Below are 18,554 nucleotides of genomic sequence, written 5' to 3'. Positions count from 1 at the left end.
GCACGCAAGTAGGCTGAAGTTGGCCTAACAATAAAAAAAAGATTTTCATCCCAGGTTATTAAATTTTTTTTCTATTTCCAACATATATCAACATATGTAAAAAAAAAAAACATTTCAGTATAATACTGTCCCAAAGTGACCTGAGCTGTTATATTCTCAATAAAAGTGGCATCCATTTTCTTCTGACCACCGAACAGGTTAATTCATATGTTTACTATTTACTTAGGGTGGCCCGGTAGTCCAGTGGTTAGCGCGTCGGCTTCACAGTGCAGAGGTACCGGACCGGGTTCGATTCCAGCTCCGGCCTCCCTGTGTGGAGTTTGCATGTTCTCCCCGGGCCTGCGTGGGTTTTCTCCGGGTGCTCCGGTTTCCTCCCACATTCCAAAAACATGCATGGCAGGCTGATTGGACGCTCTAAATTGTCCCTAGGTGTGAGTGCGAATGGTTGTTCGTTTCTGTGTGCCCTGCGATTGGCTGGCAACCGATTCAGGGTGTCCCCCGCCTACTGCCTGAAGACGGCTGGGATAGGCTCCAGCACCCCCCGCGACCCTAGTGAGGATTAAGCGGATCGGAAAATGGATGGACTATTTACTTAATTATTGTTTACTATTTCTTGAGTTGTATTCCGCATGTGTCCTGATCTGTAACTTTAAACGTGCCTTGCAGTAACACTTAGAATTTGTGTGTATAACATGGCTTATTCTTAAGTGGCCAGTTTTGATCACTCGTGGCTTGGTTGCTTTCACATGCCCAAATGAGAGCAAACAATGTACCGGTATTGACGGTAGTCATGAATAAACAATTACAGTATAAGGAGCCTTGGTGGTGGTGTTTTTATTTTTTTTTAATGATTCATTCATTTGATGCATACCATGCAAACTATTTTTTTTCCGCTCAAGATAGAACTTTAGGCACCACTCTTTAGGGATTTGCAGAAAAATCGATTCACTCAATTATCGGGATTATAATTCCCAAGATGCAATCAATCGACGTCAAAGTTCAGAATCGATTTCATGATTTTTCCAAAAAGCAAAGGTGCAGCTACCACTTTCTTCCAGCAGATGGCAGGGCGGAGCAAATTTGTCGTGGTGACTCGGCGGTTTTCAGTATTCAGCAGAGTCACACTACGTCATCTGAAGGGGCCGGTGCCAAAGTTTGGAAATGAGGAACGTGACAGCGAAACTTTGTGTCAGCATCATTTATTCAGGGTCCGATTTTCCATTTTCCGACCTGTGTCGTACAGTATCAGTGGATAGATTCTGCTTGCATTGAAAATGTACGCACTGCATTTACATTTTACCGCACACACTGCTCGTATTTGCTTTCATCTTCATCAGTCAGTGCACACCTTGTGCTATTCAGTCCAGTGCAGTTCATATCAAATGATAAGCTACACACGGCATGTATTTTTGCCTCAATGATTGAACACTGACAAACCAAAACCTTTCAACACATTTCTTCAGCTCACCAAGGTGGAGAGGAAGCATTTCACGGGGTTTTGGTATCAAGTTGAGCACAAAGTCTTTGTCATGATTTGAAAACAGGAAATGAGGTATCAAAACTGACTGGGTAGCATAATCGCGATTCTTATCACCATGCTACACGCACGCACACACACACACACACACACACACCATAATCTATTAGATAAACGTTGAGCAATATTTTAGGGGAATCTGTGCTGGATTCCTAGCTATTAGCCAAGTGCGGATTTGATGAGGAATGAGGAGAACCATGTAGGTGAAGTCTCGACAGGTGTCTCTGAGGGGGATGCACATTCTTATATTGCGGTTGAAGATGGAGTGGAAAACCCAGGAAGCGAAGTCGGAAAGTCGTCCATTCTCCAAAGGTCATGTCGAGGAGTGTTTTAATATCATCGGGGTCACCAAATACCAGAGATGAGCCAGTGATGTGATTGCTTTTTACAATCTCAGCATACTTTCTGGGATATTTCATATATTCCAGCTGGGGAGGGAAGCACATGGAGCATTGGAGAAAGTAAAAGTAAAGTAATTGCACTTACTGAAGACTCTGTCTTCCTCCCATATTCTAAAAACATGTAATGCTCGGTGAGAAACTCAAATCACTGTACAACCTACCGTGTGCTTACCACAGGAAAAAAAAAATAACAGGAGCCCTTTTGACATCTAAGTGTAAATCATTTTTTAAAAATGCAGCATATCTGTAGCATTCCATTCATCCTTTCATTCATCTTCCGAGCCGCTTGATCCTCACTAGGGTCGCGGGGGGTGCTGGAGCCTATCCCTGCTGTCTCCGGGCAGTAGGCGGGGGACACCCTGAATCGGTTGCCAGCCAATCGCAGGTCACACAGAGACGAACAACCATCCACGCTCACACTCACACCTAGGGACAATTTAGAGTGTTCAATCAGCCTGCCATGCATATTTTTGGAATGTGGGAGGAAACCGGAGCACCCGGAGAAAACCCACGCCGGCCCGGGGAGAACATGCAAACTCCACACAGGAAGGCCGGAGCTGGAATCGAACCCGGTACCTCTGCACTGTGAAGCAGACGTGCTAACCACTGGGCTACTACGGTGTCCCCCGCCTACTGCCCGAAGACAGCTGGGATAGGCTCCAGCACCCCACGCGACCCTAGTGAGGATCAAGCGGCTCGGAAGATGAATGAATGAATGAATAACTTAATCAATCGCATTTTTGCACTTAAATTTTGAGCATCAAAGAAAAAAATAATTTTGGATTTCAACGCTGCGTGCGTGTGTGTGTGTGTGTGTGTGTGTGTGTGTGTGTGTGGTTGGTTGGTTAGCCTTTATATGAACACTGAACAGATCAGGATAAGTGCTGAAGTACACGGCTCGCCACTTGAATATTTCTTACCTCTTTACAAATATCCTCTGAATCCATATTGATGATGGCTGCGATTGGCAAAGGAGCAAAGGTCCTCACCCAACCGGAATCCTTCAGCCGGGATGTTCCTCGGATCTCAGCCAACTCTCTCTTCATCGAGGGATTGAGGTCCACCGTGACCTGGCTGAGCGCCTTCAGATCCTTCATTGTGAAGTGGAAGTCGACCTTGAGAAATCTCTCAAACATCTCCGGGTCTCCATCCTGGTCGAGTAGGTCTTCAATCTGAGAGCGCATCACGTAAAGCTCCGCTCTCGATTGGCTGAAAACCTTCCACAAGCTCTCGGAATCGGCGCTTTCGACCTCCACGTTCTGATCGATTTCATTCCTCTGCTGAGCGTCTTCGGCGCACTGGAGAATCCAACTGAGGCGACAGGGCCAGCGATTGGCCAGGACCACCCAGGCGGCGATGAGATCGGGTTGAGGGAGCTCGGCCTTTAAAGCCCTCGTGATGATCACCGTCACTCGAATAGAGTTGATCACTCTCCTCATGGACATGGAGTCGTCTAAGATGTACTGCCTTAACTTCCTTTCGTTGGCCTCAAGCGTCCTCTTGACCCAATTTTCGACGTCCGCGTCTTTTATATCAATCTCGCTTTTACCCGTCAGTGGAATTGCTTCATTTGTCTCGAATAGGACGACCGAAGATGCATTAGCAAAAGAGTTCCTTTCAAAAGCTCCAGTTTGGCGCTTGTCTTCGAGATTTTTCGAACCGTCGGCCAAGCTGCGAAATAAACGCAGCTTCGAATCGTCACCGAGGGGCGGGACGGCGAAGGCCAGAGTGACAATTCGCCGCAACAGCGCATACGCCCGTTCTTCTTTACAAAAGCAGCCATCGGCAAAGTTGACCTTCTGTACGATAACGTCCGGGTCCACTGCCAGAATCGAAACGAACGGACTGTCCTCGTCCGACAGCAGGATGTTGATCGCATCCAAAACGGCGACAATTTTGGGCGGGGAGCAGCGGTCCAAATTGGTGATCTTTAAGACCACTCTGATTCTTCTCCTCTCAAACACCTCCATGAACTCGACAAAGCGAGATAGGAGCCACATCTCTTTCCGGACTTGATTCATGAAGCCCAGCTTGCTGCTGACCTGCTCGGCGTCCATGCCTTTCTTGATGTTGCGCTCCTGATTGAAAAGGAGGTTCTTGATCATCAGGAAGGTAAACTTCAGGACGTTGGCGGCCGGAACGCCAAACGAAGCGATGATCAGGCCTTCCCACACGCTAACGTGGCTTGTGGTTCCATTCGCCTCGGCGCTCGGTTCCTCTGCGTCTTTTAGAAGTCCGGATGACAAAAGGACGACGAATACCAAGTATACCGAGAGACCGAAAAGGATGAGAACAAACAGAGGGCAGCAACACATCTTCTTGAACCTCCAGTTATGCGGACCGGCCACCACTATCTGAGGAGAGGAATGAAACAAATAGAGCAAATGATTCATGGGTACTATGCATCAGGGGCGGTTGGTCAATAGAGGGCGCTAGAGTGACAAGATGCCGCCCTGCTGCTGATGTGATGTGATAGGATCGGATTGGATACAACTTTATTGTCAAATGATGTGTGTGTATGTGTTGTATTGTTTAAATCAGTGGTGCCCAACCCGAGGGGCGCGGACCGGTACTGGTCCGTGGGTCATTTGGTCCCAGGCCACACAGAAAGAATAAAGAATTTACATTACTTTCGTTTTATTTAATTTTGGAATCGGAAAGCTATTTTTCATTCATTCATTCATTCATCTTCCGTACCGCTTGATCCTCACTAGGGTCGCGGGGGGTGCTGGAGCCCATCCCAGCCGCCTCCGGGCAGTAGGCGGGGGACACCCTGAATCGGTTGCCAGCCAATCGCAGGGCACACAGAGACGAACAACCATTCACACCCACACCTAGGGGCAATTTAGAGCGTCCAATCAGCCTGCCACGCATGTTTTTGGAATGTGGGAGGAAACCGGAGCACCCGGAGAAAACCCACGCAGGCCCGGGGAGAACATGCAAACTCCACACAGGGAGGCCGGAGCTGAAATCTAACCCGGTACCTCCGCACTGTGAAGCCGACGTGCTAACCACTGGACTACCGGGCTGCCCGGAAAGCTATTTTATTTTGAAAATGGACCGGATTCTCCGTTATATCCGTTGAGCAGTACGTCACTCTTGACGCGCTTCTCGGTCACGGGATAGGTTAGCCCTAAAATGAAACCCAGGAGCTAGCAAAATGAGTAAAAAACAAACGTCTTTGGAAAGTTTTCTTTGGGAAGGGGAAAAGGCCCAGACAGGAGACAGAAGAGACTTTCTACGACTTTCAAGCAAAAGAAAGCCACATTTAACAAACACTATCTGGATTTCCTACTTATAATACGGATCTATCTCAACGGGAGACTCTGCATACTACGCAGTGATGGTGAGTCGTATTTTTGCATGCACTTTGTATTTGTGGTGGATCTTATTTTGAAGGCACGTTTAAACCTTAACTTAGCACGTTTAAACCTGAAACCGTATTGTTTTGTGTTTTTTGTTATTGTAAAGTGTCCTTGGGTGTCTTGAAAGGCGCTTATAAATAAAATGTATTATTATTATTATAACTTAGCGACCATAGAGGACGTTCCTCGTGTCATGATTCGTGTTTATTATTATCTTTGAAAAATACCACCGTTTTCATGCAGGTCATATCCTATTATTTTGTTGTATTTATGCGTCACACCTTCAAGGCTGGTCCTTGAAAATGTTGTCTGACATTAAATCGGTCCATGGGGGGGGGGGGGCAAATGTTGGGTACCGCTGGTTGAGATGCAAGGCTTTAGAATCTCAAAAAAGGGCGTCAAGTCACAAACCTTCTTTTTGATTTCATCCTCGACATGATATTGGGCCACCCGGTACAATGCCAGCTGTAACTTCCCAAAATGGATTTGCACTGCTTGAAAGAGTCGTATGGCAAGACCGGCCCACAGCAGGTCGCTGCCCGCAAAGTGCCAGGCACTGAAGTTGACAAAAATGAAGCGGACGTTGTGATGGTCTTGATTCTCTTTGGTCCAAATGGGCTTGTGGAACAGCATTCGCCAAATGAGCTCCAACATGCCACAAAGCGAAGGTTGAACTGGGCGAGGCCGGGATTTTCCTTTGTAGTTCTCTTCGATCCTCAAAGCTTCCTGCGACATGTACACTGAAGCGACAAAAACGCAGGTGGTTAAAAAAAAACAAAAAAAAACAGGGCGGCCCGGTAGTCCAGTGGTTAGCACGTCGGCTTCACAGTGCAGAAGGTACCGGGTTCGATTCCAGCTCCGGCCTCCCTGTGTGGAGTTTGCATGTTCTCCCCGGGCCTGCGTGGGTTTTCTCCGGGTGCTCCGGTTTCCTCCCACATTCCAAAAACATGCGTGGCAGGCTGATTGGACGCTCTAAATTGTCCCTAGGTGTGAGTGTGAGCGTGGATGGTTGTTCGTCTCTGTGTGCCCTGTGATTGGCTGGCAACCGATTCAGGGTGTCCCCCGCCTACTGCCCAGAGACGGCTGGGATAGGCTCCAGCACCCCCCGCGACCCTAGTGAGGATCAAGCGGCTCGGAAGATGGATGAATGAATGAATAAAAAAAAAACAACTTTTGGGTATCAATACACCGGCACAAACCCAAACAGCCATCTTTAAAGGTTAATTCCAAAAGTGTACAACGTAAATACTCTCAGAATAAAATGATTTGCAAAATCATTTTCAACCGATGTTCAATGAAAACACCACAAATGGAGGACATTTAATGTACAAACTGATCGATGGTACATACCAAAAAAGCATTTTGCTGTGTTACATCCCTTTTTATTTTATGAACATTCAAAGAAGCTTCGGATGATTCGACTGCAGATTGGGGTTGCCACGGTGACGCCAAAGCAATCGTTTTAGCCGACGGATACGAGGGCCAGCTCGCACATTTGGATCCATTATTCAAAAGATGGTGATCGGTCTCTCGCTCTCATTTGGTGCTGTTGTCACTTGCTATTCCTCATTCTCATCGAGAGAGAATATCCGTCTCTGAGGCTTTATGTCCACTAGTGATGGGAATTCTTTTGGCTCGGGTCCTCAGTTTTTTTTTTTTGTTACTTAAATTAATTCACGACCAAAAATCATGTAAAATTACGAACGGAAAAAAAAATATACAGTGTAACAAATATTTATTATTTATGCTCATTTATTCTCGGGTCTGCTGTTGAGTGCCGTTTTTCTGCAGAGATGATGGCAAATGAGGCTTTTTTCATCTGTTCCCCTACGAACAGGCTGAGAGACAACAACAAAAAAAGGAAGCAAAAGAAAAACGTGCTCGGGGAAAAAAAACAAAAAAACGGAATGAACATGATGCGCCGCAAAGTTTAAAACAAAGGGTTGAAACAACATCATGTTCACTGTAGTTTTTAACTATCTCTGTCAACCGTCATAACAGAATGCGGCGATGTCCTTAACCCTCGTAGTCCACCGCTTGCGATAAATGTAAAATGATGTCTTTGAATCAAAGGCAAAGGCATTCGGAAAAACACGAGAGAGCTGAAACGTATGGGGGGGGGGTTCTAAAATGGCCTAAATTTCATGACGTCACCGGCTGATAATTCTCAGGCATTGCAGCAATAATAAAAAAAGGTTTTGATTCTGTAATCTTCACAATTTACATATTTTGTACCATAGAGACCCATTATAATTCATATTTTTGAATGCATCGTAAACCTAATGTGTAAACATGCATTTCACGTGATTTCTACGTCAATCGCTTTGTTTCCGCTTGGACAGACGTATGCATGCCACGTTGTTGGGTTGAGGTCATTCCAATTGTGCAACTTTTAGGTGGCGCCAGAGGATCGCAAATGAGTTTGCCTTTTTGCAGGAGGCTTCAAACCAATGCATTTGACATGAACACGTCCGGTTGGGATTGTTAGTAGGGCTTGGTTGGGACCTCCAGACACAATTTTTTTCTTCCTTTTGCAAAAAATAAAGAATAAAAAATCCCAAAGAACTAATAAAAACTATATATGTATGGATAGAACAGATGCCTCTGAACATTTTGAGTGTTTAAAAAAAAAAAAGAATGTTTTTATAACACAAAATACATCATTACAAAAATTGTAAAATGCGTAACTTAGGGTTGTTTTCATTTGAAGGACCCAAGGGTTAAACGTCCATTGAAGATTTTCATCTGAGCTGCTCGGTAAAAAAAATGCAAGTCTTTTTGCGACCGAGCTCATGGCAGACATTCGTGTTCAATGATTATCTGCCACGACGAGGCTTGTGTTTGCCTGTGCCCGCGCACAACCGGAACTTCCCGTTACAGGTTGTAAATTCACTTCAAAGATAAAACTCTTCAGCAACATCCCGTCATAAAACTTTCCTGATGTGTTGTCAGGCCCAATTTGTCGGCGGGGTGAAACGGACAATAACAATCTCAGGTATGGTTGGTATTTAACCCTTTCAAGGGAGAGCGGTTGCCGCAGTGGACAGCTTCTCGTGTTATCAGGTTTGCAGGGTACGTGCAGGGAGCACCTACCTTCCATTTTCCCAAGGATTCTTCTAATTCGACTCTGACATGACGAGTATAGTCCGACAGTTGCGGGGGATGAAACTTTGGTCAAGGTCTTGGAAAGGGCGTATGCAAAAACGTCATCTAGAAAGAGATGCAAATAAACAAACCCCAAAGTCAAACTGATTCATTTGGACTTTGGCCACACGTCAATCCGTGAATATTGTACCTTTGGTGGGGGAGAGCATGATTACCGATGCTTTTGTGCAATATCTCCAAACGTTTCGTATGACCTGCGGAATAGAAGCAGAAACAATTTTCACCGCAAATCATCAAAGTGTGTTTGAGCCTGAGGTATGCGCCCCACTCTCCCTTTTGTGTGCTGTCCGACATACCTTCTTGTGATCACAATGCAAGAAGGATTAGTTCCACTTGAAAATCATTTGTCAGTCCAGACAGTCTTGCTTACTTTTGCGTCATCATATTGTGCAGACAGCGTTCACTCTTGGGAAAAAAAAACAAACAACAACAACAAATAAATCATTTTGGTAATGAAGGATGAGATTTACATTGCTAAAATTGCTGCTGCTGGCTCCTTTGAATGCGAAACAAACTCTGAATTCACCCGACGGGGTCTTGTAGCTCTTTTGAATGAGACGTCAACATTCGTGCACTGGCGTCGTTTGCTTGATACGACTTCACGCCGTTCTTTCGTTGTACGTGCCCAGAACTGCTTCCCGAGTTCAAGGAGTTATTTGGCTTGCAGAAACCACTCCCTATCACTCACCAAAACATGCGGTTTGACGCAATGAAATATGCCCGTGATTGACACCAAACAGATTTCTACCCTGCAGTCACACGCTTTGTTTCTTTTAACTGGTTTGAGAAAGTGTTTTTTTTTGTTGTTGTTGTGCAGACATGCCCAAAATCTTACCTTGAAACGCATTTTCACTCTTGCAAATCATGCAGTGACGAACACCGGTATGCAACCGTGAACCTGATATGACAGAGTGTATGTGTGAAAAAGAAAAAAGAAAAAAAAAAACCTCCACCTGATCAGGAAACGGTGTGTTGGCCCGACACTTTCCCCGGAAGTGAGATCACCGACAATTTGAACTTTGAGCCTCAGCTCCTCTTCTCATGTACGTTTAAACAACCGTGATTGTAAAAAAGGTGTTTCCTGATGCAGAATATAAGCTAAGCTAAGATAAGGTATCCTTTATTTGTCCCACACTGGGGAAATTTACAGCCTCCGGCAGCAAGAATGTGGGTAGAAAGAAAAAAAAATATATATAAATGTCCCACTTCCTTCTGTAGCGTCCTTCAACCTTTTTAACCCTCGTAGTGCACCGCTTGCGATAAATGTAAAATGATGTCTTTGAATCAAAGGCATTCAGAAAAACACGAGAGAGCTGAAAATTATGGAGGGGTTCTAAAATGGCCTAAATTTCATGACGTCACCGGCTGATAATTCTCAGGCATTGCAGCAATAATAAAAAAACGTTTTGATACCTTAATCTTCACAATTTACATATTTTGCACCATAGAGACCCATTATAATTCATATTTTTGAATGCATCGTAAACCTAATGTGTATACATGCATTTCGTGCGATTTTTACGTCAATCGCTTTGTTTTCGCTTGGACAGACGTAAGCATGCCACGTTGTTGGGTTGAGGTCATTCCAATTTTGCAACTTTAGGTGGCGTCAGAGGATCGCAAATGAGTTTTGGTTGGGACCTCCAGACACATTTTTTTTTCCCTTTTGCCAAAAATAAAGAATAAAAAATCCCAAAGAACTAATAAAAACTATATATGTATGGATAGCACAGATGCTTTTGAACATTTTGAGTGTTGGAAAAAAAAAATAATGTTTTTATAACACAAAATACATCATTACAAAAATTGTAAAATGCGTAACTTAAGGCCTTTTTAATTTGGAGCACACAAGGGTGAAGTCTTGTGGGGGTAATAAAGTCAATAAATAAATACATAAATGAGGGATTTTCTGTCGGGACCCAAGGCCGGGGTGATTGGTAACGTGAATTGCTTCAACTGAGCCCCCCCCCCCCGGGTTCAAGGAGGCTGGATTCTCCGCCGTGGCCTGAAGTGACATGCAGAGAGCATCTCGGACGCCAAAGCGTAATAAGCCTTTTTAGCCCACAGCGTGATTTATCATGACATAACTGGTTAGTCAAGCTTTTAAAAACAATCTGGATGCATAATTTCCCTTGGCACCATAACTGAGGGATTTTTTTTTTCTTTTCATTAGCTCTCTGAGACCATCTGCTGTCACTTAATACCTCACATCTCAACTTCTGCCCATGCATTGCTTGTGGAGAGTTGCATTGAATGCACCACGAGATATATGTAAGTTGAGGGGGTTCGTTGTTTTTCAGTGGACGGAGAAAGAAAAAAGAACGTCTACACCTCCGAACGGATAAACGAGAACACAACCCCCCTTTCAGTCAGGAAAACACTTCCTGCTTCTCTTTAGCCAATCAGACGCAAGCAACATAAGAATGTCCCAGAAAGTATTCATTCATTCATTCATTCATCTTCCGTACCGCTTGATCCTCACTAGGGTCGCGGGGGGTGCTGGAGCCCATCCCAGCCGTCTGCGGGCAGTAGTTTTTTTTTTACATATGTAGATATATGTTGGAAATAGAAAAAAAAATTAATAACCCAGGATGAAAATCTTTTTTTTTTGTTTGTTTTTTTTTTATTGTTAGGCCAACTTCAGCCTACTTGCGTGCTAAAGACTCAGCCAGCTTCTTCAGCCTTTTCTTCAGCTCAAGGGGAAACTTCTCATAGCACTTTTTACAAACAGGCTTCATGTCAAACTCAACAAACTTGTTCCTGCAAAATAGGAAGGAGCAACGGGTTAAGATTCCAAATGTATTCATTCATTCATCTTCCTAATCGCTTGATCCTCACTAGGGTCGCGGGGGGTGCTGGAGCCTATCCCAGCTGTCTTCGGGCAGTAGGCGGGGGACACCCTGAATCGGTTGCCAGCCAATCGCAGGGCACACAGAAACGAACAACCATTCGCACTCACACTCACACCTAGGGACAATTTAGAGTGTTCAATCAGCCTGCCGTGCACATTTTTGGAATGTGGGAGGAAACCGGAGCACCCGGAGAAAACCCACGCAGGCCCGGGGAGAACATGCAAACTCCACACAGGGAGGCCGGAGCTGGAATCGAACCCGGTACCTCTGCACTGTGAAGCCGACGTGCTAACCACTGGACTACCGGGCCACCCTCCAGAAAGTATTAAACTGAATATAATTTAAGTAACTAACATAAAAGAATATAACGCTCAAATATAAACTGAAAATAATTGATCATTTAACATAAGCTTACATATATATACATACACACACACATCTAAAAATGACCATGTTTATACACTCACGCACACGCTCACACCGCACGTGTTGTTGTCGGTGTCACAAGATGACCATGTTCACTTTCACGTCCGTTTTGAGCACTCCTTTTAAAAAGAAGCCAAATCAGTGTAATGTCTGATTAATATTTAAAGTACCTGGCTCCAGGGTGACTAATCGCGGTCCAACCACTAACATTGATTGCTGGAGTACGTTAATTAACTTGATTATCATACAGAGCGAAATTGCGAGTGTGTGTGCTTGTCCATCGTGGCAAGCACACACACTCGCAATTTCGCACAAGGGCTCACTTAAAAACTTGCATTTCAGGACAAAGAGGTCACGATGAATGCGGTCGCACGACACACTCACTGGCCATAACATAAGGGACACCTAGACGTGAGCCACTGAGACCCATCTCGGGAAAATTATTTTGCCTTTACGCCATTCGATTTGATGGTGAGCAAAATGTTAAGAACACCTGTAGCAGCACATGCCACATCAACAATAAAGAAAATTCATCCAGGGATGTTTCGAAGCAACAGCGACGTGGAGCTTCAAACTGCCACACTCACTGGTGGCCCGTCACATAACCATACCTGTCAACTCATACGGTTTAGCCATAGTTCATACGGATTTTGTGGTGAATCGTACGTATATACAATACAATACAATACAATACAATACAATCTATAGCATCCTCGTCTCGAAAGGCGATGGTCGACGCGTAGGGGGGGATTAGGTCCTGTACTGGATACAATACATGCTGATTTATATAGCGCTTTCCACAACAGCGGCAGCTGTAACAAAGCGCTTTACAAAACAATTAACATAAAGTAAAATAATAAACACAACACATAACATAAAACATGGACAGTCATGCAGTCCTAACCACTTTTCCATCACACGCTTTGTTGTTTGAAGCAGTTTGAGATGAAAGAGGAGAGAATCAAAGTGTCCTTTAACCAGTGGATCAGAGACGTCATGCTCAAAATGTGCACACGTCGGCTACAAGTTAAGTTTCAAAGTCAACAAGAAGCTGTAGCATCCATTGACGAAAAAAGAGATTGGTTCACTTCTCCTGTCCCATGTAAATCCGCTTCAATTCCAAGCGGCGACTCACGGTTCCAAATACGCATCGGCGCTCTTCGCCAACGCTCCTCTCTCCTCATCCTCAACTTCAGCGGCCATCCATCCAGCCGCACCAACGCCAACAGCGCTGACATAGCCACTGAACAAATCGGGGTTGTGAAAAATGCTGCCCATTACTGGCGCAAAAAACACAATATGTATATGTATATGGCCGTATCGCACAAATCATACGGATTCTGAAAATTTCCGTTATCCCCAAACAGGTTGTTCCGTTTGCTTTTGCCCAGAATGGTGTTAGTCTACTCGAATGCTTTCATTTCCGGTAACTTTCCAGTAAATCACGTGGTTCCTACTTGAAAACAGCAGAGTATTCATTGCATACTTTGGCCAGATATTGTATTATGGAGATCTACAATAAATATCATTGAAAATTCTGTGGGGTTTTTTTTCTGCCGTTATTTTGACATATAAAATGCTTTGGTATGTTATAAGGATTTTTTGCTCTTTATAAGGATTTTTTTGGTAGTTTAAACAGGTTGGCGCTCCGAAAAGTTGACAGGTATGCATAACTTCCGATACATCTGCCACACCTGATCTGATACATGTTCATTCATTCATTCATTCATCTTCCGTATCACTTGATCCTCACTAGGGCCGCGGGGGGTGCTGGAGCCTATCCCAGCCGTCTCCGGGCAGTAGGCGGGGGACACCCTGAATCGGTTGCCAGCCAATCGCAGGGCACACAGAGACGAACAACCATCCACGCTCACACTCACACCTAGGGACAATTTAGAGTGTTCAATCAGCCTGCCACGCATGTCTTTGGAATGTGGGAGGAAACCGGAGCACCCGGAGAAAACCCACGCAGGCCCGGGGAGAACATGCAAACTCCACACAGGGAGGCCGGAGCTGGAATCGAACCCGGTACCTCTGCACTGTGAAGCCGACGTGCTAACCACTGGACTACCGGGCCACCTGATACATGTTGTGTCTGGTAAATAAATGTACGGTAACATTTATTGCAATGTTTTGTCAATGTACAACTTGATGAGGCTTCCACAAAATGTTTGGGAACTCATTTTCTAGAGCTTGCAATGCTCTGACTCACCAAGGGAGGGCCCTGACGTATCATGCATGAAAACGGGACAATGCCTTTTGATAGTCTTCGCTCATCTCGCCGCTCTGTTTGATATGGAAGAGCAGCTCTGACATTGTTGGTGGCATCTAATCCAAGTGGGGTGTGGTCCAGCTCTTAGGATATGAAACACACACACACACACACACAAAGATAGCATTCCGCTACCTTTATTCCCTTTCCGTTGTTGCTCAGGGAGAACAAGCTTGACTATTGACATGGAGCATGACATGGGCTTGGAAGCGGCCCAACTTGCGCAGCGGCCTAATTGGCCTCGAGACCCTCTTGTTGGCGTGATCTATTGATCCGCGCATCGTCAAAGGGAGAAGGCGGCGAATGTGAGAAGGCCACGTGTACCAAAAGGAAGCAATGTGCAGATGATGTTTCCGAAGGCGTTCATCTTGAGGTGCAGAGGCCTGGAAATGTGCAAAAAGTTGATTCACATTCCGTGATTGTCTTTGACCACGGGGACAGTGGCGGCAGAAAGGGTTTTCTGAAAGCTGTGACCCCCGAGGATCTATAGACATTGCTTTAAAAATCCCACTCGAGATAGCAAGATGAAAAGTCCTTCACTCTCACAAAATCCACTTTTTGTTTGATGCGTAGGCTGCAAATCTTTGGGGGAAGAAAAATACGATGAGATCTCAACCAAAAGAGCCCTTCAGGGCCAGAGGTGTGAGCAATGGAACGAAAGCCGATCTTGTATCTATCAGCACAAACAGCCGAGCCGTGATTATTTTTCATCAAGCATCTCCGGATTTCCATTCAGATGCAGGACGATATCATTCTGTTCTTATCTTGCGAGTGCCGCTATGCAGCCCCCCCTCGTCCCCCGCCCTCCAACTCACCTGATTCAAACGATCCGGATCGCTGATGGATGAGCTGCTCATTTGACTCAAATGTGTTGTAGGACGGAGACACTGAACGCATGCTGGATTGCGGCCCTCGACGACGGGCGTTTCCCAGCCCGTGGCGGCCCTGTTGGCCTGAAACTTTGCGCACTCGATTTTTAGCCGTTTTTCAGCATGTTTCCCGTCTCACTACCGACTGCTCATAAGTGTTGTCACGCCCTATTGCATATTATTTAGTTGCATTTTAGTTCCTGATACGCACCATGACTGCAACTACATGAATTTTAAAAATCCTGTCCGGCATCCACGGCAATCACGGCATGCCACGTTTGCCACCGTGTCCCCTTTCGTTGTCTCAGGTCCAGCCCTGTTTCGTCCGTGGTTGACTGAAGCATGAATTCCATGGCCGTAAACTTGTCACAACTGCTTCCTAATACGCATTTTCCGCCATGATCACTTCGAAGAACAAAGAAATCACTTGGATTGACTCTTCATTAGGGAATCCCCACGAGATGCAGTAGGTGGTGCAGAATTAATTTTCAGGGCATTGATTCAGGGTGGCCCGGTGGCCCAGTGGTTAGCGCGTCGACCTCACAGTACAGATGTATCAGGTTCGATTCCAGCTCCGGCCTCCCTGTGTGGAGTTTGCATGTTCTACCCGGGCCTGTGTGGGTTTTCTCCGGGTACTCTGCTTTCCTCCCACATTCCAAAAATATGCATGGCAGGCTGATTGAACACTCTGAATTGTCTCTAGGGTGTGAGTGTGAGCGTGGATGGTTGTTCGTCTCTGTGTGCAACCGGTTCAAGGTGTCCCCTGCCTACTACCCGATGAATGCTGGGATAGTCAAGTCAAGTCAGTGGGACATAGATCTGGCAGTCATCACATGGCAGTGGAAGGGAATACCATGTTTCCTTAAGATGGAACCCAATGGGCGCAGATACAGCGAGAACAGCAGAGGCCCCAGAATTTAGCCCTGTGGAACACCACATGACAGGGGAGCAGTGCGTGACTCAGAGCAGCCGAGGCTGGCAGAAATGGTCCTGTCAGCTAGATAGGACCTAAACCACTCAAGAGCACTGCCGCCAATGCCCACCAAGTGCTGCAAACGAGTCAGCAGAATACCGTGATCCACTCACACTATCAAATGCTGCAGTTAAGTCCAATAACACCAGACACACGTGGTCTCCAGAGTCATTTGCCAGGAGGATGTCATTAGAAACGCCTAACAGGGCTGACTCCGTGCTATGCATCGTCTTGAAACCTGACTAGAAGACCTCCAAGATGTTATGTTCATCCAAGAAAAGCTACAACTGCATGTGCACCACTTTTTCCAGAATTTTGGTAAAATGGGCCTGTAACTTGACAGCACATCTGGATCAAGACCAGGTTTCTTGATCAAGGGTTGGACCACAGCATGTTTAAACTGTTGATAGGCTCCGGCACCCCCCACAGCCCTTGTGAGGAGAAGCGGATCGGAAAATGGATGGATGGCATTGATTCACTTGCCAAGTGTATGTGTTTAAATCAAATCGTTTCACGAGCGTTATCATGCTACTTCTCAAGTCATTTCTCTGCGCATGCGTGCTTATGTCTATCCGTTTTTAACAAAATTTTAATTTTGTTAGAGAACAGTCAGTAAGCGCCGAAACATCCAACAGTTGAACCTGGAAGTTTAGCTGCTAGCCAAAGGTAAACACCATGCTAGCAAATTCTCAAGCTGACCTTCGTGGAGATGCCGTTTTTTTGTTATCGCTTGCAATTTGTGTACCATCATGGGACAGGCACATGGGCGCTCAGATGTATTTTGTAGATTTGAACAAAAACACCTCTGGAAAAACGACATGTTTTTCCACGCAATGCTTTATAAAGCGGAAGACGTTGCTCTCCACGGGGTGCTGAAATGTTCCTCTCCCTGCCACGTGCCATCTTTCTTTTCAGCGGGTGTTGCATTCATGATGGATAAAAGGCCTTCTATATCTCCTCTTTAGAACGCAGCAGGACAACCAGAGCTGTCCAAAAGTCATGCCGGTGACAACAGGAATCACTGAAAAGGTTCCTTTCAACATGGCAGCCTCTTTATGCTTCCCTCCAGCATGTGTCCTTGAAATCTGTCTTTATCCTTGTCTCCACCACTATTCCAGGTGGATAGCGAATATATCTATTTTTTTTCCCCCCGATGGCGGATCAGTGTCCGCTTGCAGACCTTTTCACGAGCACGCATGCGCACAATCGCGCCGACCAGCTGAGTGTGCCCAGACTCTTATTGGCAATATCAGCAGGCGCGGGGGTTGAAGAGTTTGAAGGGCTTGACGGTGGGGGGGCTTGATTTCTGAGGCAAAAGATGATGGCCGCTCTTGCCGAGATAGAATCACAGCATCCCGAGACCCTTCGGAGGTTGTTATGAGGCCGTTATGAAATCGGCACCACTCTCCCCCCGTCGCCTCCTTTCTATCTCCCCCCCCCCCCCCCCTCGGCGTTTTCTACCCAGCAGTATCGTACCTGCGCCGCTCACTGAGCAGTGACTGCGGTCTCCAGGTTGCAGGGAAGAATTTCCTCATCGTAACAGGAGGGGCAAACATTGGCTTGGCTGTTTTATTTTGTGAATATATTTACACCCCGCCCGCCCAGCCGCGGCATCGTGATCATCACGGCAGCGCTTGCCGGCTGTCGAGATGCTGCGGAGCTCCTGACGAGTTACCTCGACAGACACTAATCACGGAAAGCAGCGCCACAACATCGTATTGCAGCAGACTGACAGATCCGCGACGTACACTTTGCTCCGCGTAGTGTACGTCGCGGAGCAAAGGAGGTGGAAACAAAGTCACGGGTAGTCCTCTGTTGTAGATCACGCAAGCCCGTGACACATGGACAAAAGTCTTGGGACACCTTGTCATTACACCTACCTCTGAGCTCATCCGCCCCTACACACCTGCCCGGCGCCTCAGGTCTGTGGACCAGTCTTTGTTTAGAAGTACCAAGAACTAAACTGAGGCTGAACATTCGGCAAGCCTCCTCGCTGCCCATCTTTAAAGCCCTCCTCAAAACTCACTTGTATTCTTTGGCGTTCGACTCAGCATGACTTAGATTTGTTCTTGATTTTACTGCTTGGTGCTTTCTACCGCCTTTAGTACCGATTCGTCTTACTGTTTATTGTGTATGGTAAATCGCTCCATGTACAGCACTTTGTATGCAGCGATGGCTGTTTGAAAGTGCTCTAGAAATACTCTTGACTTGACTTGACTTAGATTTGTTCTTGATTTTACTGCTGGGTGCTTTCTACCGCCTTTATTACCGATTCGTCTTACTGTTTATTGTGTATGGTAAATCGCTCCATGTACAGCACTTTGTATGCAGCGATGGCTGTTTGAAAGTGCTCCAGAAATACTCTTGACTTGACTTGACTTAGATTTGTTCTTGATTTTACTGCTTGGTGCTTTCTACCGCCTTTATTACCGATTCGTCTTACTGTTTATTGTGTATGGTAAATCGCTCCATGTACAGCACTTTGTATGCAGCGATGGCTGTTTGAAAGTGCTCCAGAAATACTCTTGACTTGACTTGACTTAGATTTGTTCTTGATTTTACTGCTTGGTGCTTTCTACCGCCTTTATTACCGATTTGTCTTACTGTTTATTGTGTATGGTAAATCGCTCCATGTACAGCACTTTGTATGCAGCGATGGCTGTTTGAAAGTGCTCGAAAAATACTCTTGACTTG

At 45.7% G+C, this 18,554-nt stretch overlaps 1 protein-coding gene across 2 annotated transcripts; it reads right to left on the bottom strand.

Moving 5' to 3' along the window:
* Nucleotides 1–1,183: 1,183 nt before the first annotated feature.
* nkpd1 (NTPase, KAP family P-loop domain containing 1) lies at nt 1,184–9,556 on the bottom strand. 2 transcript variants are annotated; one of them, XM_052062668.1, is made up of 7 exons: nt 9,304–9,556; nt 8,765–8,873; nt 8,599–8,662; nt 8,397–8,513; nt 5,715–6,043; nt 2,859–4,292; nt 1,184–1,965 (listed from the first exon to the last, which is right to left on the bottom strand). In XM_052062668.1, exons 3-7 carry the CDS (start codon nt 8,615–8,617, stop codon nt 1,690–1,692), a joined length of 2,175 nt encoding a protein of 724 aa, XP_051918628.1. In that variant the 5' UTR covers nt 8,618–8,662; nt 8,765–8,873; nt 9,304–9,556; the 3' UTR covers nt 1,184–1,689. The 2 variants fall into 2 exon arrangements, with proteins under 2 accessions (XP_051918628.1, XP_051918629.1); XM_052062669.1 differs by lacking the exon at nt 9,304–9,556 and adding an exon at nt 8,995–9,261.
* Nucleotides 9,557–18,554: the final 8,998 nt, after the last annotated feature.

Source organism: Hippocampus zosterae, chromosome 4, assembly GCF_025434085.1.
Source record: "Hippocampus zosterae strain Florida chromosome 4, ASM2543408v3, whole genome shotgun sequence".
Classification (NCBI taxonomy): domain Eukaryota; kingdom Metazoa; phylum Chordata; class Actinopteri; order Syngnathiformes; family Syngnathidae; genus Hippocampus; species Hippocampus zosterae.
The sequence above is the reverse complement of the archived record's forward strand: the minus strand, read 5'-3'. Positions and strand labels throughout refer to the sequence as shown.